Raw genomic sequence first — 25,903 nt, forward strand, 5'->3', positions numbered from 1 at the left:
ACCTCAGCACACACCACACACCTCAGCAGATACCACACACCTCAGCACACACCACACACATCACTCAAAACATGGTCTGGCTTAATAGGGTTCATTTTGCCAAAATGACATGAGGTAATAATCAGGGTTGGGGTAAATGGCGTTTTTGTTCCATCCATTGAGAATTTAATCTGAAAGTCAAAGTCAAGTTTATTTATATAGCTAGCACACACTTGTAAGCAAATGTAGCAGACAGTGGATTATGGAATCCGTCCCATAATTCAAGTTTCTAATGCTTTTCCATAAGTGTATTGAGAAGAAGCGATTATTGCAAGTTAACTTAAAACTCACCACCTGATTTGAAATAGAACCTAGATGGTAACACTGTCGGACCAGGGATGACCCACCCTGGGGCTTATTCCCTTTGCAGTTGTGGTTTCGGGTCTAAGAGGATCTGGATGCCCCTGTCCAAAAAATGGGCCTACCCATAAACCTACGATGCGATGCAGCAAGTTCCTTCCAGAACATCTTCTGGAATATGTTACTTCGTTCGGTATGTCCATGTTTTATTCTAACTCGTAGCGACTGGTGAGACTAGGCTGCTCGATTCGCCATTTGCATGACAGGATACCAGCTGGGCTTTAGACCGGAAACCAACTGAACAGTGAAGCGAGGTTACTGATGACCCCACCGTGACCCTAACCCTAACCCCCCTCAGACTTGGCCACAGCCGCGTGGCCGCCGCCCCTCTCGCCCGGCGACTCCCCCTGTTGCCCCGCCCCCCGGGCCTCGCCGCGGCTACACTGTCTCCTCGGCAACGGTGTCCTCCCTCCGGGCTCCTCCTTCATGTGCATCTCCTTCAGCATCCTCCTGATTGGACAGATGCGGGGGAGAACATGTGACATCTCCAGTTCTCTGTCTACCCCTACCCCTAACCCTAACCCAGTTCTCTGTCTACCCCTAACCCTAACCCAGTTCTCTGTCTAACCCTACCCCTAACCCTAACCCAGTTCTCTGTCTACCCCTACCCCTAACCCAGTTCTCTGTCTAACCCTACCCCTAACCCAGTTCTCTGTCTAACCCTACCCCTAACCCTGTCCTGTCTCTCCAGGAGCACCAACCAGCCCCCTGCCAGTGTCTCCCCCTACCTGGAGCGCTCCCCCCTGGCTGCCAGGGTGTCTCTGTGTTCCCCTACCTGGAGCGCTCCCCCCTGGCTGCCAGGGTGTCTCTGTGGCTGTGTTCCCCTACCTGGAGCGCTCCCCCCTGGCTGCCAGGGTGTCTCTGTGTTCCCCTACCTGGAGCGCTCCCCCCTGGCTGCCAGGGTGTCTCTGTGGCTGTGTTCCCCTACCTGGAGCGCTCCCCCCTGGCTGCCAGGGTGTCTCTGTGGCTGTGTTCCCCTACCTGGAGCGCTCCCCCCTGGCTTTAGAGGCCAGGGTCTGCTGGGAGAAAGGCCCAGACTGCTGGAGGAAGGTGTTGTACTTGTGCGAGTCGTCTCGGGGGTAGATCCTGACAAAGCCCCCGCAGTGCTCCTCCTCGTACCTCTCTAGCTCAGCCAACCAGGACGCCTGGCTACTCATCAGCTGCTCCCTCCTGTGGTCAGGACAGGGAAGTGCACCAACCGTGCCTCGTTATCAAACAAGTTTCCAGGTTAAGTTTAGCTGAACACATGGCAAAAGTGTGCCCTCTTTGGGTGAAGAGATACACAGAAAGTACAAAAAATAGAAAGACTCAAAAATTTCTCAATGTGACTTTCCTGCTAAAAAAAAACTCCAGCTACATAAAATAATGAAAAATAATTCTGCAATTCTGCAACAACTGTGCACTGTTCTAGCTGAGCGCGTTCTGGGGCAGGGCTGGTGTCTCTGCAGGAGGCGCTCCATGTGCTTGTCCTGCTCCAGGACCCGCCTGCGGTCAACGGCCCCCACGTTCAGCAGGGTCAGCGCATCGGTCAGCAGGGCATCTTTCACCTCCCAGTCCAGGGGGGAGTCCATGGCGAAGCTGGGCGAGTGGTTGACCTTCAAGCAGGGTGCCACAGAACGGGTGTGTGTGTGTGTGTGTGTGTGTGGAGGCGTTGTTTCATTCTCTCTCACTGTAGCTCACTTGGCTGGTTCATAATTATTCTACTCTGTACCACTGTAATTTGTCACTACTTTAGTACTATTGTTACTTTATTCGTTGATTGTAACTCTGTGCTTGTCCACAGTTAATTAGAATGTGACAACAATATAGGGATGCGTTGTGAACGTTCTCATAGATGTCCACAAATGGGAGTACGTATACAGCCTTCACAGCTGATGGGGGGGGGGGGTGGTCGGTGACCCTCGGGCGGTGCTGAAGTCTGGCGTCTCCTCCGAGGGTCCACTCACCTCCAGCAGCCAGGGCTTGAGCTTGAAGTCCAGCAGGATGTCGAAGCCCAGGATCTGAAAGCAGGAGCTGGGGCCCACGTGGCCGGGGAAGCCCGTGCGGTAGCTCTGCCTCAGGGTGGGCTGGGCCGAGATCAGGGTCTTGATGACCACGTCCTCCATGTCGCTCCACACCGTCCGAGGGTCGTACCCATGCTGGCGCAGCCACGACCTAAAGGCCGACAGCTTCCTGAGACGGGGAGGGGGGGGGGCATGATCAGACCGTAGGGCCCCACTCTGATTCTCTAAAATGTATCCTCCCTTTCTCTTTCCCTTGGAAAAATCATTGATCTGACAAGAGTAGATCGGTAAGTTTACTGTTTACAGCTCAGGGGAGCACATGTTTACATCCATCCATGTTAGATCAGAGAGTGCCTCTAGGGGGAGAGGGGAATCAGCCAGACCAGTGGTCCGGACAGTGAGCCTCCTCTTCCTGTCACATGATGCCGGTCTATAAGACTGCCTTTTACTGCCAGTTGCTTCATCACGGTCAAAGTTGTGGTTGTGCTTGTTGATGGCATAGTTGGTGAGATGCATGCAGATGTCATCCTGAAAACCAAATGCATAACAGGAAACCACGTTGACGATTTTACATTAGGAAGATGAAGGTTTAATATGTATATTAATATGTTTAACATGTATATGTTTAAGGTGTGATGACACGGTGCTTCCTTATTACTAGGTTGCTGGTGTGAGGGAGCCTGTAGGTGGCAAAGCGCATGAGTCCCTCATCGTAGAGGAAGACCCTCAGGGGGTCACATGAGGTCACGAGCACATACAGTCTGAGGTCAAACTTATAGCCGTCTATGATGAAGGGCTGTGGGGGGATAGACGAAAAACAACCATCAAAATCCGATTGCTAACAGCAAAGACGACATTCATCGACTCCTTCACATGTACCCAATACGATCACCCCCCCAGGGATCCACCTAAACTGCTTCCACGTCCTTTCGTTCGCTCCGCTGGGTGCCAGGTCGGCAGAAGGTCACGGGTGAGCAGGCAGACATGACTCAGCCTTGCCACTGCTTGCCCTTGTGTGGTTACCTTGGAGACGTAGCTCTGGCAGATGATGTGCTCCTCAGGGTTGATGTCACAGGCCTGACGGGTGATGTAGATCGGGTTGGGGTTTGCAGATGAAGGTTTTGTGCCTCCAGCCGACAGTAACCTTGGAACTCAAGGTAAGGGGACGTGATAGCAGAATGAGACATCGCTCAACTAGCTGTTTGTTTTATACAACATCATTTTTATTTTCCTCTCTGTTGACATGAATAGGGGCTGGATTAGAGGAGTGTGTGTCTCAGTGTGCTCGTACTCTGCAGGTAGACACCACTAGACACCCTAGCAGGTAGACACCCTAACCCTAACCGTCTTGGGGAAGATGCTGTACTCTCTGGGAAAAAGCATCCTGTTCATGTTCCTGGCCAGCAAATCCTTCCTGCTTATCTCATTCATCGCAGGGAAGTGGTTGATTTTCTACACTCCATGAAAGTACACATACTCAAGTTGTGATTGTAAAACCATCCTTCCTCATTTATTGCAGATTGTGCCACCTTTCATACATGTATTTTTTATTTTGTTTGACGAATATACTTGGGTTGAGTCTTCCTAATGGCAGATTCTGGTGGTAATAATGAGACTGTGGCAATAGTGCACATTTTACAAGTGTGCTGAGAGAAGGAAGCGCATTCCAGACCCCCACCTGGTAGCGCTTCATGCCCATAATACGGTCCATGGAGACAGAGAAGTCTGTCCAGTAGATGACCCAGTCCCCCGTCTCCCCGACCTCCCGGAGACCAACCCCTAGGGCTGCTTTCCCCACTGGTCACACATCACAACATGAGCCACACAGGCCTGCTTGCTACCTTATACCCAGGTAGCAAGGCCATCTGTCAGTTATCTTATTTCTATAGCACCATTCATTCAAATCAATGACTAGATTGGGCCATATATATGGACCATATTTGGGCTGGAACTGAGTCATAAGTGCTGCATCTGGACCATATATGGCCCAGAACAGCTTGCTATCTGGGAAAGGATATGCTGATATTAAGTTTCATTCCAAAACACAATATCCATCATTTGAAAATGTACTGATCAAATATTGAAAAATTGCTGGCAAAAAGCAACTTTGTTTATTGAATTATTTAAATTATACAAGTAATCATATGCCTTTTGCGAAAATAATTATATTTCTGAAGAAGAAATCTGTCTTTTTTCCTTACGAAGATATTGAGGGAACAAAAATGTATTGTTTGCGATGATGAGTGTGAAATATGTGATAAAATTGGTCAACATGGTGTCTTGGGGTGAAATTCTTACCACACCCATACTTGCAATTTATGAGGTTTATTCCCGGTGGCCTGATGAGAACACAGTCAGAATTAGGTCATGAGCAAACTACATACATTTAAACTACATAGGCTACAACCAGGGGTGTAGTGATACAGAGGTGGGTAAACTCTGTCGAATGTAGAGTTGTAATGTACATGTTTCTCCTCATTGATTAATACAATTGACCAGAAAATAGGTGAGTAAACTCTCAGCATCATTTTAAAGAGGTGGTACTTGGGTTTACCCTCTACTACAACATAATATTATACATTCGGATTCTTGTGCGCAAAATACCTTGCCCTCCTTTTCTTCTTGGACTCCGATAGGGGACGCCCTTCGCCTTCTGCGTCGTCACTGTCGCTTTGTTTACAGTCACTCGCATTCACCTCTGTCGCGATCTCCAATGTAGTCATTTGGCATTTCCTTGGACTAGGATCACTCAAACTATATTCTGGGAGCGATATATATTCTACCGTAAGTCAGTAACATGACCACTCCTGTCTAATTTTCTGCCCTAGTATGCACAAAAACGGAGCATAGTGAACTATTAGAGCGGAGTCGCCTATAGAAATTGTGCACAAATTCCATTTCTTATATCCACCGATCTATAGGTGACAACTCTGGGATTTAACCCCACACGCGAAAACAGAATAGGGTTAGGGTTAGGGTTACCCTGGCGACATGCACCTGCACATTAGGCTACTGTGACATATTAAGTCTCATTTACCGGCACATTATGCTTTTATGAATCATCAGTCAGTCATCAACAATTTGAGAGGTTTATACATCTATACATAGTCTAACAATACCCAGTGAAATGAATATAGCAAATTCAAAACGAACAAATTCGACACTTTGGCAAAGGTTTAGGTCTACAACATCCATGTGAGCTAGACGTCCTTCTGCAAATGGACCACGAGTTGCTGTTCCAACAGTAGGAACTCTTCCGCGGGGAGAAGGTACCTCCGAATGACGGACTTCACGTCATCCTCTGTGCTATTGTCATAGTCCTGTTTGTTCTTGAATGGCAAGTGTCCCGCCAGCTCGCAAAGTGCCACGTTGAAGGCAGATTCTTCCTTGGCACCAAAGCATGCTATCCTGGGCCAGATCACGATGCGCACGCCGCGCCTGGAGCGCGCCTGGTCCCCGGGCGGGCATCCTCGGGTAAAGAACAGGTTGTGCGCCTTGTTCCCCTCCACCAGGAGATCAGTGACTTGACAAATGGCCCAGGAGACTTTCTCTAGGTGATCTCTCTCTGTGTAAAACAGAAAGGCGACGGGGAAGTCTGTCAAGCGGTAGAATCCCTTTTCGGGAATTAAAGGCTGGACCGGGGCACATTCTATCTGGAGCTGGTGGTCCAGGTAATATCCGTGGAGGTGCAGATGGTTGACTGATGCAAACGCTCCCAGGCTGTTGAATCCCACCCGGAAGCCCGGGTCGGAGCTCAGAAGCACGGACTCGATCCCAGTTGAGACGGCGAAGTGGTTCAGGACCTGCGGGAGGCAGCGGGCGGGTTCAGGAACAAATAAACAATGTCCGAACTCCAAGGGGCTCACGTTCACCACAACCATCATCCTCAACAGTTCTGCATCATCCTGGTCCTGATGTCCTCGTTCATTCTGCTTTGTCATCTCAAACATGATTTCTTCCGGATTGATTTTGTTGAAGTTGAACTGCTTCGCGTCAAAGTTTTGCTTGATGCTTAATATTTCCTGAGGCTTTCTTCTTTCCAGGCCTCTCTGGATGTTAAGCTGTGCGACATACCGGTGATGTCCAGGCAGGATCCGAGTCTGTAGGTCCCCCAGCTGGTAACGGAACAGACCCCTCTGCATCCTCTCGGCCCACCCGGCTCTCAATGTCCTATCAAATGAAGTCGGCGTGATCTTCTTGTCATCGTCAGCATGGGATAGACTAGGCCGACACACACGGTCAACCAAGTCCTGTTTGTTGTAGCTGAAACATGTTAGCGAAACCCCGCGGACTTCCATTGAGAAAAGGTCTCCGCTCCCACTGCGGGAGAGAAGGGTCTGCTGGCGGAGCACTAGCACTAGCCCACTGCGGGACGGGTCTGGCCGGCTAACGGTAGCTAAGCTAGGCTAAGCTAGGCTAAGCTAGGCTAGGCTAAACTAGGCTAAGCTAGGCTAAGCTAGGCTAAACTAGGCTAAGCTTGCTTCAGTGGCGCCCGGCGAAATACTCCATGTTTAATCACACGAACCGATTACATGCTTTACTACTGTACGTAATGTTAGCTATGTAGACTACATCAGGTTTACAATGTTTATCTTATAGCTTGTTGAACTCATGAAAAACACAACCCAGCAGCTAGCTAGCCCAGCACTAGAACACTATACAGCTAGCTAGCCCAGCACTAGAACACTATACAGCTAGCTAGCCCAGCACTAGAACACTATACAGCTAGCTAGCCCAGCACTAGAACACTATACAGCTAGCTAGCCCAGCACTAGAACACTATACAGCTAGCTAGCCCAGCACTAGAACACTATACAGCTAGCTAGTCCAGCACTAGAACACTATACAGCTAGCTAGCCCAGCACTAGCCCAGCACTAGCCCAGCACTAGCGAACACTATACAGCTAGCTAGCCCAGCACTAGAACACTATACACTATACACCCCTATACCTCCATACCTCCATGCTATACACCCCTATACCTCCATGCTATACACCCCTATACCTCCATGCTATACACCCCTATACCTCCATGCTATACACCCCTATACCTCCATGCTATACACCCCTATACCTCCATGCTATACACCCCTATACCTCCATGCTATACACCCCTATACCTCCATGCTATACACCCCTATACCTCCATGCTATACAGCCCTATACCTCCATGCTATACAGCCCTATACCTCCATGCTATACACCCCTATACCTCCATGCTATACAGCCCTATACCTCCATGCTATACACCGGCGTCTTATCTGTAGGCGGAGGGACGTGGGAGGTCTAATAATAATAATGCATTTTATTTGTATTGTTTGTAAGTATGTTTGAACTTTACATTCAAAGCAAATCTCAAAGTGCTACAGAGAAAAAAACAATTATACATATATATTTATTTTTTAAATCAATAAAGCATAAAAACATAGTGCTAATGCCGCGTTCCAGGCAACCCGTAACTCGTGTTTTTCCGACCTCCTACACGTGAAAATGCTCTGGAATGGCAGGGTTAGACTAACCCAAACCCGTAACTTCCCACCCGCAACTCGTACAGATCGATGTCCCAGTAGGGTGGGAAGTGACGGGTTGCCTGGAACGCGGTATAAGTCACGTCTATGCAAATGTGTTACTATGGGAACCTCGGGACAGGAAAGGGAAGTAGTAGAAAGTTATCGAAGCAGAAAGTTTTGTTTTCCAAGTTGAGAACAACAGGTAGCTGTTGTGAAATACGGTGTAAACTTGTGTGTAAACCTTCAAAAGTAGTGCTATCTACCTATCAAGATGGGAACCACAGCAAGTCAACTACGGAAGGATCTGCTCTCGGAATACCAGGTGAGCTGGTAGGAGTTGGGTTAGTAAAGCACGCTAGCTAACTAGCTACTAGCCAGGGCAGCCAGCCCGGATAACTACACTCAGTCGTAGCTAACCAGCTAGAGCTTCTTAATCTGTCCAACAGAACCTAAAGATCAGGCAAACACAAGTCTAATTCCTAAAGATCAGGAAACACAAGTCTAACTCCTAAAGATCAGGAAACACAAGTCTAATTCCTAAAGATCAGGAAACACAAGTCTAACTCCTAAAGATCAGGAAACACAAGTCTAACTCCTAAAGATCAGGAAACACAAGTCTGATTCAAGCCCCGTCCTCACTGTTTGGGAAATGTTGCAATCCACGACGAGCCACAAAAGGTTAGCTTGTTAAGCTAATTTATGTTTTATGTTCTTTCTTGCAGGAGTTGACATTTTTAACAAAGCAAGAAATGTTACTGTAAGTATCTAGTTGTCCATTTCATTCTACCATGGAAGTCAGTTTGTTCAGTTAAAACATTGTTTTCAATGTCTTTATCAGTACCGAGAATATACTGAAGTCAAACTTCATTGTAAATTGGACTTTAACTTCTTGGTCACTCCTGTTACACAAGAAGTATTTATGGTTTATTTACTTTCCCTAGTGCTCACAAGAGATTCAGTGAACTGCTCTCGAAAGAGGAGCGGAACCTCCCCACTCCCAGAGTACCTATGGACAAAATACTAACTCTGCCAGAGCTGAAGGTGAGATGGATAGGATTGAGAAGAATACTGCCACTACAATTCTAGTAGTTTACTAATAGTAGGAAAACGGTAAGTCTAACCTAATAAATATGAACCTCCTCCTAGTCCAACCCGTTCAGGAAGAGGATCTGCTATGTGTTCTCAACATCGGAAGTGAAGGATGGGAGTCTGACCTTCGAGGACTTCCTGGATCTCCTTAGTGCCTTCAGCGATTCAGCCACCCTGGAGATCAAGTCCCACTATGCATTCCGGATTTTCGGTAATACAATTATTACTTTATTGCAGAGGTTGTTTTTACGCATACTGGTAGTATGTAATAATTGACAATGTCAGACGCTGATGGAGAGATACAAAAATATAATTGTTTTGTCTCTGTGCAGACTTTGATGATGATGGCACTTTGGACAGTGGGGACCTGGAGAAGCTGGTGAACTGCCTGACAGGTGAAACAGACGAAACAAGGCTTACTACCGAGGAGATGAGACAGCTCATCAACAATGTGAGTGCACTGTTAGGCTCAACCCGGTTGAACGGGGAGAGCAACATATTGGCTAGAATTGAGTGGTTGAAGCTGTCTGCGTGGTTACCAGCATCGGCATAGTGTAAACCGTCAGTGACATGCTCATGCTTGTTTTCCATATTACAGATTCTTGAAGAGTCTGACATTGACAAAGATGGAACAGTGAATCTCTCAGAGTTCCAACATGTCATCTCAAGATCCCCTGATTTCGTCAGGTGAGTAGAGCGTATACTAGACAATTTTTCCAATGTGTGATGGGTCGCAATGACCACCTCTCTCTAATATTGTTTTTTTTTTGTTTTCTCCAGTTCTTTTAAGATTGTGCTGTGAGCTCAACACGAGGATATGAACACTCCTCTGAGCTGGCAGATTCTGTTTCTCAGATCTCGGCTATTGTTCTACCATAAGAATCATGAGAGCCTTAATTTATACGTGTCCCTGTGGATACATAATTTCTATGTCTGTTGGAAAATGTTTTTACAGATTTTCTGTGCAATAAGACCTTTAACTATGTTTTTAACATGTCCTGTATAATCTGGTAATACATGTAATCTACTGTATTCTTAAACTGTATTTTCAGTGTCAATAATACATTTGAAAAAATAATCTTGTTAAATATTTTACAAAATGCCTGTAGATCAAACTTGATATTTACATTGCTCATAGTCCTCAGTTTCAAAGTCAGTCATATTTTAGTTTACGTTACTTTCCTCTTTGGCAACACACACAAAAGTGTTCCATGGTCCACACACTACATTGACCACACACAGTCCCTGGTCCTTGAAAAAATCCACTCTTCCTGGCTCGTCAGAACTCTTTATGGTCCCATGTCCAAGCTGGCCATATTCTCCTGAAAGTGTTACAAGTAGATCTATAGTCATTACAACACTAACATAGTATTAATACTAACATAACATACATATGTCTGTTCATTAGGCATATCACAATGTATTCATTCATAGCTTTGATTTTGATTAATCAATTATCATCAATCACACCGTCACAAGGGATACCTGAGTTATGTGAGAAGCAACTGGACACACTTACCCCAGCCCCAAGTGTAGAGATCACCCGTGTCTGAAACATGAAACATCACAGTCACCTTGTGTTTGGACTCATTCGAGGACCAAGACGTGATCAGTTGAGTTTCTTACTTGTCACTGCTGCAGTGTGGCGTGACCCACAGCTGAGCTTGGTGACCTCACACGGCTCAGTGACGTCCAGCAGGGCAGGGAACGCCTGGATGGATATAAACACCTCCTCACTCCTCTCTCCCTCCTGGCTCTGCACACGTGTGCTTGTGCTGGCATCTAAACCACATACAGCAATTAACAGTGTTGTGAATGTATGTAATGTGTGATTTAAAAAAAATCTTATGATCTAATATGTAATCTATATATCTTACTTTCAACCAACTGTTCATATGTAAAGTCAAGGCACGGTAAGTAATGGTGATTTTCATTTTCTCTGACCTGTGTGTTGAGTCTTGTGCTGCCTTCCTCTCAGAGCCTGTGATGGCAACCCCAGCTGGCCACTCTCATTCCAGCCCCACACATACATGTCTCCCCCTGCTGCTGTGAACAAGACCAGAGATCACTGCCCCTCCCACACATCTCCCCCTGCTGCTGTGAACAAGATGAGATCATTGCCCACTCCCCCCTCCCCACACACACACATCTCCCCCTGCTGCTGTGAACAGGACCAAAGATCACTGCATGCCATTCGTTTTCTGCTGGTAGGGGTGCGCGCTCCTTACTTAGTACATCCCTACAACTAGGCATAGCTCAGTAGTCTTTTCAGGCACTCCAAAAAGTAATAGAGGAAGGATATATTAAAAAGCCTTTAATATAGTGTCTGAATCATTAAAAAGCCAACATTTTGAACGGCTAATGGTCTTCTTTAAGGCTTAACATAGGCCCTGATTCCCGGTGGACAATAGAGCAACCAGCCTTTTCCTAAGGAGTCTTTCCCAGGTGTTCCTCAACCCTTACCGCTGACGCAGGCGGAGTGCCAACTCCCGGCAGCCACGCTGCCCATGGGCAGCCCCCACAACGCCTCCACCGCCCTGGGCTCCTCCTGGGCACCCAGATCCCCGTGACCCAACTGGCCGTGGCTGCCAACACAACACACCACCATGTCAACACCACTTGAACTGTGAACTCGACACTCAACGTGATAGCTTATCTGAGGCGCTAGTGGAAGAGCGGTCTTACCTCCCAGAGCCCCAGGTGTAGTCTTACCTCCCAGAGCCCAGGTGTAGTCTTACCTCCCAGAGCCCAGGTGTAGTCTTACCTCCCAGATCCCCAGGTGTAGTCTTACCTCCCAGATCCCCAGGTGTAGTCTTACCTCCCAGATCCCCAGGTGTAGTCTTACCTCCCAGAGCCCAGGTGTAGTCTTACCTCCCAGAGCCCAGGTGTAGTCTTAACTCCCAGAGCCCCAGGTGTAGTCTTACCTCCCAGATCCCCAGGTGTAGTCTTACCTCCCAGATCCCCAGGTGTAGTCTTACCTCCCAGATCCCCAGGTGTAGTCTTACCTCCCAGATCCCCAGGTGTAGACGAGCCCAGAGGCGCTCTGGAGGACAGCGTGCTCGGCCCCCAGCACCAGGCTCAGCGCACGCAGGTGTGGGGACAAGGAGCGGAAGAAGGGAGGTGTAGAGGCGATGTACCCTCCTGGAACTAAGGGGAACGCAAGAGGGTGACCTATTACACGGTAAGGAAGAGAAAGAGAGGTGACAGTTATTCGAATGAGAGCAGCACGCCTTTATACATTTTGCCACTATTACAATAAAAGTAGATAATACCTGTTTGATCTGGTGTCTTGATCTCCATGCTCCACACAGGTTTCTGTTCGTTTTGCTGCAAGTCCCAGCACTCCACTCTGTCTGTGAAGGCCAAGGTCAGGTAGGCTTCGCTGATGTGTGCGTCGGTGTATCCGCGGCTCTCCTGGAAGCTCCTGCCACAGCAGCCCTGGTGGGGGGCTCCTGCCCCAAAACCTGACACGCATACCTGGCCACCCTCACCTGCAGGTCACAATCAGTTCTATGGCCGGGTAGTTTTTACACATAGCCTACTAGGGATTTGTTTTGGTCAATTGGTGTATAACACCGGTAGACAACGTTAGGCAGGATCAAGACAGTGCAACGACAGGACAGTGCAAATGGTACAAGGTTGTAAGATTAGATTCAAGAAAAGAAAATCCAAAAACTGCGAGTCACTTTGAATGATCATCTCAACTGATGCACTGTGACAAATACGTATACAAACTGGATTCATACGGTTTCCTGAGTAGCCCAGACATGGATGTATTAATATAACGAGCCCAGACATGGATGTATTAATATAACGAGCCCAGACATGGATGTATTAATATAACGAGCCCAGACCTCCAGCATGCAGGGTGGCTCTTCGACTCCAGCTCGCCCGGACTAGTGTGTTGATGCGTCTCCTCTCCGCCATGTTCTCCGTGACAGCTTCATGTTGAAATGTACAGCATGGAACATTTATTGGAACGGTCACTTTGACGTCTTCGCGGGTACTTTCTCCACTAGCACACTTCTCATTGTTGGCAATTAGTTGCCCGAAGCCATTGAAACCGAACGCAAACCACTCCATGAAACTACTTCATTGCTACGCACAGTGCGCAGCCGCAGATGTCTGGGAGACTGTTTACGACACTGCGCATGCGTCAAACGTGTCCTTTATTAATATAACGTAAAGACTCTTACACACACATATTATACATTGGAAATGAAGTGGACTAACAAATTAGTGATTCAAAGAAAGGCATGGTCCATATAATAATGTGCTTAAGATCAGTCGAAATTAATATGAATATGAGAGGAAAAAAATCTACAACATTTAGGTATACAAAAGTATATAAAAAAACAGAACGCCAGTGAAGATAAAAGTGTAAATGTAGGATTATGAAGTATTTGGTCTGTCTGAGTGCTACACTCTCACTGGCTGCGTGTTGTGCCTCTAATGTAGAGAAAGTACATCTATGAGAGCATGGTGGGCAACAGCACTTTAAACCCGTTCTCACAGACTTGGCCCTGAAGAGCTGCAGGGCTCTGCTGCTGCTAACCCTGACCCTGGTCGCTGGTCCCAAAGCTTTTTAATGACCTCAGTTGAGTATTCAGCTGCTCTGGTTCATGGTCTCTCAGACTGAGCATCATACCTCAAATCAAAACCAGCGAACAGTGCATTTACAAAACACAACATCGTTTCAGACACACAGAACAACAGTGAAGCATCATCCCATACATTATTTTGCCAGGTAAGGCTGGTGCAGCAAACACACGCACACACACACACACACATACACACACGCACGCACGCACAAACGCGCACGCACACAACACACTTTGCCTATTGTCTTCAGGGCTCCGTCTCTCCTCCTCCCTCCTTGCTCTTGATGATCCCGTACTCCACGGCCTTGTCCAGGCACTGCTTGGCCGCGTTGGAGGCGGGGTCCAGCTGGCCGGCTCCCGCCCCCTTGGCCAGGACAGAGAGGATCTCCAGGGCCTCGCTCTCCATCAGGGTCTCGGCCAGGCTCCGCTCCGCCTGCATCAGGTTCATCACGATGGCCGCGCCCCGGTGGCGCAGGTCCTTACTGTCGCTGAGCAACAAGGCCTGAAATATCTCCAGCCAATGGGTAGTCTACGAACAGGGAAGGAAAAGGGCAAAAAAAAATTCTGAAGGAAAAAAAACCCAGAATAGACCTTTAAATATTACAACTGGCATTTGATAACTATATTAATACTGATAGCATTTCTATGATTTCTATGTTCATGCCCTTCATAAATATTCCTTCGGGGAGAATAAAGTTGATTGGTTGATTGATTGATTGATTGGTTGGTTGGTTGGTTGATTGATTGGTTGGTTGGTTAGCTGATTGATTGATTGATTGGTTGATGACGCAGGTCAGAGCATGGCTCACCGTCCCAGGTATGCGGGCGCACAGCTCGGGCTGCTCTGCGGTCAGCATGGCCAGGGTTCCGGCCGCCGCCCTCCGCAGCCTCTCGTCCTCCTCGCCGCTGTAGAGCACCAGCAGCTTGAGCCGGTCGCTCCCCGTGGCCAGATACAGCTCCTGCACCTGGGAGAGCCGCCCGCTTCAAAATCACCTCTAAACACACTGGTCATTTCCCTCTCGGACCTTAACGTGAACCCTGACCCTGATAAGTGAAAACATGACCCTCCTCTATGCAGGTGTTACTAATCATGTCATATTAGATCAGCCACTTTCCAGGACGGTGGGTCCAGACATTCCAATCTGCCCAATAAAGGTTTGCTGATTCTTGGTCTGGTGTTGCTATGTGAAACAGCTGGTTCTTCGATTAAAATATAATCAACAAATGAGGGCTACAGGTTGTAACGGTTAGCCAATGAGCGCCAAGGGCGGGACTAATGCCGTTGTCAAGTCGTTGTCCAATGTTGTGGAGCTGTGCATTCGGACAATGCGACTTCAGAGGCGGCGTAGCGAGAGCTTCAGGTAACTCAGATTATGGGATAGGAGGATGACTGGTAGTAGTTGGTAGTAGAAACAAAGTAACAAAGTAGTCTACGCCCCCATTCGCACAGTAGCCTACTACGAGAGTTACATGACTGTTTCACTTCCCTCCGTGTTGTCATATGGTCTATGGTTGTCATGGCTACGCATCAGCATTGGCCGGGTTTCCCGATAAAGAACCTTCTTAAGGAACCCTTCTTAAGGAACCCTTTGTATGGGAGTTAAGAAGTACTTTGGAGTTAAGTGCTTCTTAATTCGTTCGGGAAACCAGGCCAATGACATTATAATCGAATCTTCCTCCCCCATGGAAATCGGTTGGAGTCAAAGCACCGTCAGACTGAAGATCTCAACGGAGTGTAACGAGTTCACAATTCTGACAGGATATCAGGCAAAAGGTTACCTACAATTTTAGAGGATTCAAATGGGGTCCATTACCTCTGCAAAGTGTCTCTTTAAACCCCCCCACACTGTTGCTGTAATTGTTTATGTTCATACTATGTTTACTTGAAGGTATGTTTGTGCCTCACCTCCGTGCTGAGAACCAGGTTGCACATGCACTCTGTGGCGGCAGCGCGGACCAGGTCGTGCTCCTCGAACATGTATCCCTCCACCTTGGGCACGGCCTTCTCCTGGATGATCTTCTGCCTGTGAGGAGACGGGCAGGATGCCAGCAGTGATACACGATCTTACATAACGTTATGCCAATATAAAAGTATGCAGTAGGTCGGAGGTAGGGCGCACTTGTCAAAAACAATTGTAGAGTACGGTGCTGGACTCAAAAACGCTGTCTTTCCGTAGAAAAGAAGAGACAGAGCAGCACACGTGAAATAAAAAAGCAGAGACAAAATTATCTTTCACCATTTATTCTCAGCCAGTTGAGACAAAGAACGCCGATGTATTTAGTCAGAAAGCCTTCCTCAAACGCGTCAGCCATCTTTGTCTCTTGGCTGAGAAAGGAAAGATGCAAATTTGTCAATTGTATTTCCCGTGCCCTGCCCTGTCTGTTCTTCTCTATATGGACAGACGGCTGGAATGTAGGCAGTGTGAGGATATGAAGGAGACGGTTCTTGTCTCTGCTGGAATGTAGGCAGTGTGAGGACATGAAGGAGACGGTTCTCGTCTCTGCTGGAATGTAGGCAGTGTGAGGACATGAAGGAGACGGTTCTCGTCTCTGCTGGAATGTAGGCAGTGTGAGGACATGAAGGAGACGGTTCTCGTCTCTGTGGTGTGGCTGACCTGAGCCTCTCGCTGAGGCCCGCCAGGTTGGTGAGGGCCATCAGAGCTTCAAAGTTCTGCAGCAGGGTGCAGTCCAGGCACAGCAGGCTGACCAGGGGCCGCACCACCTCGTAGATCTGCCAACACAGGGTGAGGACAGAGGGGTGAGGCAGAGGCTTATAGGGCTGTCAAATAAATACTCAAATTCGACTGGTCGTAGACTTTGGGGGAAAAAATGCATAATCGATCTGGAAAATGTAGACTGGAAGGCCGCCGCAAAGCAGCGCGCGTCACAGAGCCCCGCTAACCCTAACCCTAATCATGCTACACATTACGTCACACAGCCCCGCCCATCTCCTAATCATGCTACACATTACGTCACACAGCCCCGCCCAGCTCCTAATCATGCTACACATTACGTCACACAGCCCCGCCCATCTCCTAATCATGCTACACATTACGTTAGCATTCAATCTTTCCAACATGACCAAAAAACAGCCAAACAACTGTATCTAAACAGTATCTATCTATCTATCTATCTATCTATCTATCTATCTATCTATCTATCTATCTCTATCTAGGTGGCGAGGAAATAGCCTACCTTAACCTCGGCCTAACTACTTCCGTAAGACCCGAGCATGTCTCCTCGGCAACACCGGCAGGCAAGGACTGAATACAAAGTGGACCAGCAATACAGGCTATTCCTCGTTTTGTTTTCAGTTGACTAGGGTTAGGGTTAGGGCCTGATAAAAGGACCCTGTTTGTTTCAGTTCACTATAGGCCTGATAAAAGGACCCTGTTTGCACTAAATGTCACCCATGTTGACTGGATATTAACGTTACTTGAATACTTGAATCCTGCGAACACAGAGACACGAAAGCTCCATTGATGCTTGTTCTTAACAATAGGCAGAAAGTGCCATCTTGTGGTTAGAACTGGTACTGGCAGTTCCATTGTAAGAGTCATCTATATAATACCAATAATCAAATATATATTTTCAGAAAATATTTAAGAGAGAAAGTCAAATATCCATTCTGAGCTCAGTTGACAGCCCTAGAGGCTTACACTGAGGCATGTCTCATCAGAGGATTGGTGATACCGGGTCATCATGTCTCACCCTCTCTCCAGGGAAGGCGATCTCCGGGTTGGATGTGATGGCGATCTTGGCCAGGGCCTGGGCGGCCTTGATCTTCCCCACGTCTGTGCTCTCCGACACCAGAGGGATCAGAGCCTGGGGAGGTGGAGGTGAGCAGCGAGCACAGGCCAAAGGTCAGATACTGGAGGTGCTCGGCACAACGACTAATCTGCATCAAATAGTATTTGAAATCATTCCCAATACTTTGATAATTTTCTTCAGTCTGTCCGGAGTGTCAGGGGTAGGTCTGGATGGGGTAGGTCTGGATGATTTTTGGGACTAGCTTCTTGGTTCCATTGTGCCAGGCAAGATCAATCAGGATCAAGCACAGATGAACATTTCAAATGATTTCAAATAGTATCTGGACCTGGGGTCAGGGTCAGGGGTTAGGGTTAGGAGAGATCTGGACCTGGGGTCAGGGTCAGGATCAGGGGTTAGGGTTAGGAGAGATCTGGACCTGGGGTCAGGGTCAGGGTTAGGACAGAGAGCTCACCTTTCCTCCGCCCTGCGCCACCACGGTGCCCCGGTCCTCCTGCCGCTCCACCAGGGCCAGGAACACCCTGCAGGGTTAGGGTTAGGGGTCAGAGTTAGGGTCACCCTGCAGCACACAGGGTTAGGGTTAGGGTAACCCTTATTCTCACATGAACACCCTGCAGCACACAGGCTTATCTCACATGCACTCCACCAGGGCCAGGAACACCCTGCAGCACACAGGCTTATTCTCACATGCGCTACAGTGTACAATGTTACAAAAAAAACAACTAATAATTATAAATTATAAATAGCAACAGCTAGAAATAATCCCAGGGGGGAATATGCGGTCATCTGTCGGAGGGACGGAGCGAGAGACAGACGAGAAGGAGGAGTGAGTGAGTGAGTGAGTGAGTGAGTGAGTGAGTGAGTGAGTGAGGGGTGAGGCTCTTCACATGCACATTAATCCAGCCGACTGACAATCAGTGACACAGTTCCAAAAGTGAGAGGAGTAAAAAGAGGAGATGGGGGCAGATGAGCGCCGGCGGAGCTCCTACCTGGCGATGCACTCTCGGCAGCTCTCTGTGAGGGCGGGGCTCTCGTGCTTCACCATGCACACCAGGGCGGACACCACTCCCGCCGCCAGCAGCTTGGACAGGCGCTCGTCCACAAACGAGGGCCCGTCCTGCGAGACGGAGAGACGGAAGAGCCAAAGTCAGGTGGGGAAATTCTACAAACAGTACTAGTTGAGACTGATTGGCTGCGAGGAAGCGAGCGACTGCGCCGTGCCTTGGGGTGCTCCTCAGGTACGTGCTGCTTGGCGTACTTGGCCAGCTCCACCATCTGAGGGTCGGGCTTCTCCACCTCATAGCTGTTGGTGCAGTTGACCAGCGTGGAGCCCACCGCAAACAGCACCGTCTTATCCTCAGACTGCAGGGACAAGGAAGTACTCAGTCAATGTGAGAGTATCAGGGGAGTTCCGAGTGCATAATGGTGTGAAAAAGCAAGAGCTTCATAAAATAAATAAATAAAACACAACTGTACTCTTTGTATGACTGAATCATGTGTGACACTGTAAAAAAGTAAGTAGCCTTGAGTTCAGAACCAATGGTTCTGAAGCCTGGTGGCCCATAGGTCAGGAGCCTATCTCCTGATTCCTCAGCGTGAGGCAGCTTGATGTACAAGTACACCCCCTGGACATGACGCTAGTATGTTGTGGGGACTTTCCCCCAATCCAACTCTAGATGCTGAGTGCCAAGCAAAGAGGCATTTAAAGTCTTTGGCAGGGGTGTAGTAATAAATACAGAGGTGGGTCAGATCTTGAGTGCAGAGTTTACCCACCTTCTTTCCCCTCATTGATTAATGAAGTTGATCAGAAAATAGGTGAATAAATTATCAGCCTAATTTTAAAGAGGTGGGTAAACAGTTTATTTGGGTTTACCCTCCACTACACCCCTGGTCTTTGGTATGACTCGACCGGGGATCGAACCCCCAACCTCCCAATCTCAGGATGGACACTCTAACCACTGAATTGGTATGTGTGACAGTACAGTATATGACTTGTAAAGAAAGGAAAAGGGGAGCGGGGTGACGTGAGAGCGGGTTAGGGTTAAGGTTAGGGTCGGGTTAGGGTTAGGGTCGGGTTAGGGTCGGGTTAGGGTGAAATGGTGCTGCACCTTAGCCAGCTGGAACATGGCCTGAAGGGCGTTCTTGTCTTCTACTAGGTCCTCCTTCACATCTGCGTCGAAGGTGAGGTAGGCGAGGCCCTCGATCGCCCAGCGCCGAGAGGTGGGGGGTAGCGACTCGTTACACAGCCACCTGCGCCGGGGAAGAGGACACATTACAGCAGATACGCCACAACCGGAATGCAGTGCCAGGGTGAGAGTGCACGCAGACATTTACGTACTTCCTGCACTGCTTGGCCAGTTTGAGCGTGGAGCCTTCCGCAAACTGCTTCATGCTGAAGTCTGTCCCTCCTGCAGACCCTAGCTTACACAAGCCCTGAACCACCAACGCAAACACAGCAGTAGGTTATCCGTGTGATCCGCTGCTTACGCTGAAAGCCGGGACATGGCAGGGACTTTGCTGCACCACTCACCACCAGAGCTCTCACGCGTATCCTGTCGTTCTCACTCTTCTTGTAGAGGTCTTTGAGCAGCGCCACCCCGTTGGCTGTGATGAAGGAGGCCCGCTTGGCCTTGCCAGCAGCGTGGATCAAAGCCTCTACCGCCACCTGCTGGTGACTCACATCCTCAGAGGCGCACAGGGAGATGACGGCGTCCATCATGCCCGACATCTCCAGGGTCCTGTTCCCCACGTCACTGGGTCCTTGCAAAAGCACCGACACTGTCTGAATGGCTCGCAGCTTGCTCTCCATACCCGGCCGGCTGAAGTGATGCCTGCACAGAAAGACAACAACAGGAAGAGAAGCAGATAGTTACCATGAATGCACTATGCACTACTGCCGCTTACTCATCATGGATAACCACGTTATTCATGCAGTGTCTGTAAGCCACTAATCCCAGGGCAAAAGACTCACTGGACATATTCCTCGCACAGTTGGTTGAAGTTCTCCCTCTCTGCGTCACTCTTGAGGTCGTCATAGAGCTTGGTAAGCAACATGGAGCAGCTCATGTGGGAGTTCTCCGTGAGGGGGGGGCCGTCGGAGATCTCAGGAACTGTCCCCGCCACCTCCAGGACCTTCTTCAAGCCTGCCGAAGGAACAAATCAGGCCCCCAGGACACCAGACATGCCTCAGCACAAACCAGGCCCCCAGGACATCAGACATGCCTCAGCACAAACCAGGCCCCCAGGACACCAGACATGCCTCAGCACAAACCAGGCCCCCAGGCCCCCAGACATGCCTCAGCACAAACCAGGCCCCCAGGACACCAGACATGCCTCAGCACAAACCAGGCCCCCAGGACATCAGACATGCCTCAGCACAAACCAGGCCCCCAGGCCCCCAGACATGCCTCAGCACAAACCAGGCCCCCAGGACACCAGACATGCCATGACGAGATCATTTAACGGATGTGCACAGTGAGCGGTGTGTGGCGAGGACCAAGTGGGCACCAGGACATGAGAAAAAACTGTAAATGCCTGAGCTTAGTGGAGATTTTATTTTTTCTGAAAGCACCTCACAGTTTGTGGTGTAAACATTAAGCCATTATAACCAGGAAACAGCCATTTCAAATCATATATATGGCTAGCTGAATGTCTGGCACACATAGAATATCTTCATCCATATTCTACAGTATATTCTATGTATGAAGACAAGAGGGTTGAATATTTCCAAAGAAGTGGCAGTGAGTTGCATCCACCAAAGACAAGGAACCATGACAACATGCAGAAAGAGTGAGGGAAGAATTACCCTGGTCTATGACCCACAGTGTGAGGGAAGTCTTACCCTGGTCTATGACCCACAGTGTGAGGGAGTTATCGGGGTTCCTTTGAGACTTGCGGGGCACTTGTTTGACCAGCAGGTTGATGGCGCTGTCTCGGCCCGGCCCCGACACGTTGGACGCTGGCATCATGTCCACCAGGTGGCGCAGCATAGACCGCAGCTCTCGAGACGGCTCTGCGTCACACAGATACGCATGAAATTAGGTAATAGGTAATAAAAAAAATGAATCAATCAAACCATTTAGCTTAGCACACTTCAGCACACTTCACCTGATGTCAGATGAATGATTATTCTTTTTTCAGTGGAATTGTTCTCCCTCACTTCACTGACTCCTACACTTCTCATTGAGCTACAGTACAACAAATCCAACATAGACAACTAAACGGATTATACATAATCTCACCTGGAAGTAAAGCCTCGTCCTTCCCTCTGACCTCCCTCTTCATGCCCTCGGTCAGAGCCTGGAACATGACCTGCAGCAGGTGGCAGGCGGCCAGGGACACGGCGGCGACCCCTGACCCCATGACATCACACAGTAGCTCCATCCCCAGCTCATTCACGATGGCCATGGTCTGGGGAGAAGACAGGGGACAGAAGACAGGGGACAGAAGACAAGGGACAGAAGCACTACTTGGTTAGAAGATGAAGGTTGAACACAGGCAGGGGGACATCAGGGGTCATCAGGGGTCGGTCACACAGGACACCAGGCCACCTGACAGTTTTAGGGGATTACTGGTCCCATGTTGGGAGACAGGGCACACTGGATATATGTAACACATTAGGTGTCGATCAGTGTGTATTGCACTGGTCAACAGCAATCCTGTTCACATCAGGTCTGGGCTACATACAGGAATAGGCTACAATCAACAATATTTGATGTGGTTATTCTATGCAATTTAACTCAATTTTCTGTGAGTTCATATACTACTATGTTAGCCTGGCTCCAGACCCTGAATCTGAATTTTCAAAATGCGATTCAAAGTCTGGAAAGGCTCTCGGTCGGAATTCCAACCAGGCCAATCAGCGTCCTTTGAATTAAACTGTGCAACGTGATTTGTTAGGGGGTGAACTAATCGCTGAGGAAACCTTCAGCAACGTCTATCTTGGACCCTTACTCTCCTGGCATGGCGAGAGGTTAGGTCTCTGCTTGTGTAGTCTCACAAGTCGGTCTCTAAACGCTGCACTCAACTAGAAACCGAAAACATTCGTCCAGATTTCGTCACTAAAAGTGGGTGGAAACAATTTGAGAAATTGAAAAAAAACTGCATTGCAGAACCAATCCAGTGTCTTTAGGACGGCCCTTCCTAATGTTTTGTTTTGATTCTGCACTCGTTTGTTTGGAGGACATAATTGCTGGTAATGTGAAAACATGTGCTTCCCCTACACAGCAGCTACCTCCACCTAGCTATCTACTCTGTGCTTCTCCAGAGGTGGGAGAACGGTAGGAATGGGGGCCAGAGACCGGGTGCTTACCCTGGACTGATGGCCAGTACACAGGCCGACCAAGGTCCTCAGGGCAGACAGGACCAGCTCTTCCTGCTTTGAGGCCAGCAGCCTCTGGATGAGCTTCACCCCGTCGTTACGGAAGATCTGCTCTGCCCCCGCCTCCTCCCGGGACAACACCACCAGGTTCTGAGCGGCCTGGAACGGGTCAACACATCACACATTACACTGACTGAAACACTGGAACACTGAAACACTGAAACACTGAAACACCGGCTGAAAGAGAACCAAACATGTAACCACTGATCAATGACCCTATGTACACACACACACACACACACACACACACGCACACGCACGCACACGCACATTTCCATACATACATGTTTACACATACACACAAAATTGTATGCTGTTTATGTTATGTGGTCATGGATCTGTGAAATGGTCATGTGATATAATTGTATGATGTAGTTTTTAGCTGCTGCATGTTTTGTGTAATGTATGTAATTGCTTTAAATTGTAATTTTTTTGAAAAGCCTAACTAGGGACTGGGGTTGTTAATTAGCCAATTGGCTAGAAACCTTTCATGCAACACATTTATAACAACAACATGTATGTAACAATGTGCGCTGTATTGTCCCTAACAAATAAACCAATAAATACAAATTATATATCCAAATGGGTTTGGTCCCATAGGAATTTGTGACAGAATAATGGACCCCTCTGGGTGGTTACGGGTTAGGGTTAGCATTACCTTCTGCCTGTCTGGGGTTTGGGCCGAGGGGTCGAGGAGGAGAGAGAACATCTGTTGCACGCGGACGTCTGTGGAGTTCATCTGGACCGACTGCAGGGAATGAAAGCAAATAAGAATCAGAATATAAAATCATGATTACTTACACAGTCTTAATTCTAGACTGTGCGGTGACAATATAGGGCTAAATTCACGCTTCACACAGGTATTTCTCCTGCCCAGACACGAGTAGCATGGACCTTGTGCTGGATCTGTGCTCCCAGCTGCCTCAGCATCTCCTCGAACGCCTTGTTCTTGGGCTCCAGCTGAGCACATCGCTGGGCGTCCAGGAATGCCTGGTCAAGACGCCCTATTTTCTGGAGGGCTTGAGCCCGACGGTAGCGAGCTTTCACGTCACTAGGGTCAGTATCAAGAGCTGACAGCAGGTACAGGGGGGCGGAAGGGTGAGAAGAAAAAACAAAGTTGAGTAAGAGAGATGAAGGCGGTAATCCTCAGTGGATAGGGTTAGGGTTACAGTCTGACTGTATTGTGGCCGGTTAGGCTCACCTCTGGAGGCGTCGGCCTCTGCCTTGGCCCTAAACCTAACCCTCACCTCTGGAGGCGTCTGCCTCTGCCTTGGCATAGTCCCCTAACTTGAGGTGGCAGGCAGAGCAGTTGCGGTACAGGTCGGCGCTGTGTGTTTGGCCATCGCTCAGCTTGAGGGCCTTGGTGTAGCAGCACAGAGCCCCCTGCGCATCTCCTGCCTTGAACAGGCTGTTCCCCTCCTCCTTCAGGGCAGCACTGTCCTGAATATGGAATAGGGTCGACAACATAGGGCTATGAAATCATCCGGCACACAAAACTATCGTAACTACTATTGTTTTCATATAATGTGATATTAGCTTTACTCATCTTATGTTCGTAGCTATCTGCAGTGCTAATGGTGCGTTCGTTTGTGGTCGGAGGTGGCAAGTCGCAAGTGGCAAAATACCTACCTCCGACCTGTGTGCATTCGAGCTATATACCATTATGGTGCGTTCGTTTATAACTGGGAGGTGGCAAATTGCGACTTGCTACTAGGAATGATTAAATAAAACGCTGCATGAACTCGCACTTCCTCGTCGCAAATTCGGATATGTTTCTCAGCCCCCAGTTGCCGGCTGATGTCAATATCATATCAAATCATCATCATATCATTCGCTATAGCTCGAATGCACACAGGTCGGAGGTAGGTATTTTGCCACTTGCGACTTGCCACCTCCGACCACAAACGAATGCACCATTATATCAGTTACCTAGTTATATCTAGTGCATTCGAGCAACTGGGGGCTGAGAAACATATCCGAATTTGCGACGAGGAAGTGCGAGTTCATGCGGTGTTTTATTTAATAATTCCTAGTAGCAAGTCGCAATTTGCCACCTCCCAGTAATAAACGAATGCACCATAAGTGACTCATTCCACGCATAGCCCGGTGGAGGGGTCGCGCAATTGTCTTGCTTACCTTTTCGTTTTCGTTTACACTCATGCTCGCTCTAACGGATACAATATGACAGTCCCCGCTTTATATACTATTTTAGTTAATCTTACTTGTAAATCAATAATCTATTTAGTTACTTTATTATACTCCAAAGTTTAGCGACATTTCATGAAAGATACTTCCATCGATACTCTTCCTGGTGATGGGAACACAATGATGACGTTTTGGGAATAGCCCCGCCCCGAGCCACGCTGCGTTACCATAAAAGGCAACACACGAGCTGCATAGTTTACCTTATCTCCTCAATACTTTATTTGGTTAAATGTACTTTGCAATAGCGATATGACACTTAAACGGTGTAGAAATATTCACCAAGAGAAAATTAGATTATACTTTATTTCACGATATAGTGGTAAGTCGAGTAAGGGAAAGTATCCTATTACAGTGCATGTGTAGCCTATAGCATTATAGTGTTGTAGGCCCATACATTGTGTACTGAATTGAATCTATAAGTGGATTATAAATAAAAGTATAACTATACACTCACCAGTGTAAGTACACTGTTCTCTTGTGGGTTGCTTTTATAAATTATAATAGTCATTGGGCTTGGAAAGCCAACTTCTCAGCCATGCTGCCCGGTTCTCCTCAGTTTGCCAGACAAGGGAAGTCACTTGGGATCTTGTGCTGCATCTAAGCCTGCAGACTGCTGCATCTAAGCCTGCAGACTGCTGCATCTAAGCCTGCAGACTGCTCATTTTTGCGCTAGCATTGGCGTGTTGTTGGTGTGGGGGAAGAGGGGGCAGGTGAGGTAAGTCTTGAGAGCCGATGTTAGGCTACTGTGAGGCCCCTCACACGACAGAACCACAGGAAGTCCACAAGCATCAGAAGCAGCCATGTTGTTGAGCCATGATGATAACCTTCTTCTAATCAAGGAACAGGTGTTCATAGCTCTGTCTGCATCACTACACTGAGGTGACATGTTGGTTGTACTGTCTAATCACAACACTAAGAGTTCTATTTTTTAACATATCTGTCTCATTCA

At 48.3% G+C, this 25,903-nt stretch overlaps 4 protein-coding genes across 5 annotated transcripts; 1 reads left to right on the plus strand and 3 right to left on the minus strand.

The window, feature by feature from the left end:
• Positions 1-4,433: 4,433 nt before the first annotated feature.
• Positions 4,434-7,205, minus strand: gdpgp1 (GDP-D-glucose phosphorylase 1). Its single transcript, XM_084451238.1, has one exon. The coding sequence runs from the start codon at positions 6,698-6,700 to the stop codon at positions 5,603-5,605; it is 1,098 nt and encodes a 365-aa protein (XP_084307364.1). The 5' UTR covers positions 6,701-7,205; the 3' UTR covers positions 4,434-5,602.
• Positions 7,206-8,050: 845 nt separating this feature from the next.
• Positions 8,051-10,028, plus strand: cib1 (calcium and integrin binding 1 (calmyrin)). The gene is made up of 7 exons (XM_084450713.1): positions 8,051-8,233; positions 8,634-8,668; positions 8,853-8,952; positions 9,058-9,211; positions 9,333-9,451; positions 9,599-9,687; positions 9,781-10,028. Exons 1-7 carry the CDS (start codon positions 8,183-8,185, stop codon positions 9,800-9,802), a joined length of 570 nt encoding a protein of 189 aa, XP_084306839.1. The 5' UTR covers positions 8,051-8,182; the 3' UTR covers positions 9,803-10,028.
• A 122-nt stretch (positions 10,029-10,150) lies between these two features.
• Positions 10,151-13,083, minus strand: rccd1 (RCC1 domain containing 1; the record flags this gene model as incomplete). 2 transcript variants are annotated; one of them, XM_084450712.1, is made up of 8 exons in its annotated part: positions 10,151-10,322; positions 10,520-10,549; positions 10,627-10,782; positions 10,945-11,043; positions 11,464-11,585; positions 12,006-12,171; positions 12,273-12,491; positions 12,855-13,083. In XM_084450712.1, 8 exons carry the CDS (start codon positions 13,081-13,083, stop codon positions 10,165-10,167), a joined length of 1,179 nt encoding a protein of 392 aa, XP_084306838.1. In that variant the 3' UTR covers positions 10,151-10,164. The 2 variants fall into 2 exon arrangements, with proteins under 2 accessions (XP_084306838.1, XP_084306837.1); XM_084450711.1 differs by having other exon boundaries at positions 10,945-11,046.
• A 148-nt stretch (positions 13,084-13,231) lies between these two features.
• On the minus strand, positions 13,232-25,030 carry LOC311319149 (protein unc-45 homolog A-like). Its single transcript, XM_084450614.1, has 19 exons — positions 24,886-25,030; positions 23,997-24,189; positions 23,644-23,819; positions 23,408-23,497; positions 22,681-22,848; positions 21,611-21,779; positions 21,211-21,381; positions 20,341-20,512; positions 19,900-20,200; positions 19,708-19,802; positions 19,478-19,619; positions 18,591-18,731; positions 18,359-18,486; positions 17,824-17,890; positions 17,313-17,426; positions 16,217-16,332; positions 15,508-15,625; positions 14,411-14,566; positions 13,232-14,130 (listed from the first exon to the last, which is right to left on the minus strand). Exons 1-19 carry the CDS (start codon positions 24,907-24,909, stop codon positions 13,849-13,851), a joined length of 2,823 nt encoding a protein of 940 aa, XP_084306740.1. The 5' UTR covers positions 24,910-25,030; the 3' UTR covers positions 13,232-13,848.
• Positions 25,031-25,903: the final 873 nt, after the last annotated feature.

This window comes from Borostomias antarcticus, assembly GCF_949987555.1.
Source record: "Borostomias antarcticus genome assembly, chromosome: 16".
In the NCBI taxonomy this organism is placed as follows: domain Eukaryota; kingdom Metazoa; phylum Chordata; class Actinopteri; order Stomiiformes; family Stomiidae; genus Borostomias; species Borostomias antarcticus.

Excerpts from the sequence above, each read along its gene's own strand:
- cib1 (XM_084450713.1), top strand. The coding sequence starts at position 8,183 with ATGGGAACCACAGCAAGTCAACTACGGAAGGATCTGCTCTCGGAATAC. Across the intron at positions 8,953-9,057 it reads TAACTCTGCCAGAGCTGAAG|TCCAACCCGTTCAGGAAGAG; the intron begins GTGAGATGGATA and ends ACCTCCTCCTAG. Across the intron at positions 9,452-9,598 it reads TGAGACAGCTCATCAACAAT|ATTCTTGAAGAGTCTGACAT; the intron begins GTGAGTGCACTG and ends TCCATATTACAG.
- gdpgp1 (XM_084451238.1), bottom strand. The coding sequence starts at position 6,700 with ATGGAAGTCCGCGGGGTTTCGCTAACATGTTTCAGCTACAACAAACAG.
- LOC311319149 (XM_084450614.1), bottom strand. The coding sequence starts at position 24,909 with ATGAGTGTAAACGAAAACGAAAAG. Across the intron at positions 21,382-21,610 it reads GGACGAGGCTTTACTTCCAG|AGCCGTCTCGAGAGCTGCGG; the intron begins GTGAGATTATGT and ends TGTGTGACGCAG. Across the intron at positions 19,803-19,899 it reads TACGCGTGAGAGCTCTGGTG|GGCTTGTGTAAGCTAGGGTC; the intron begins GTGAGTGGTGCA and ends TTGGTGGTTCAG.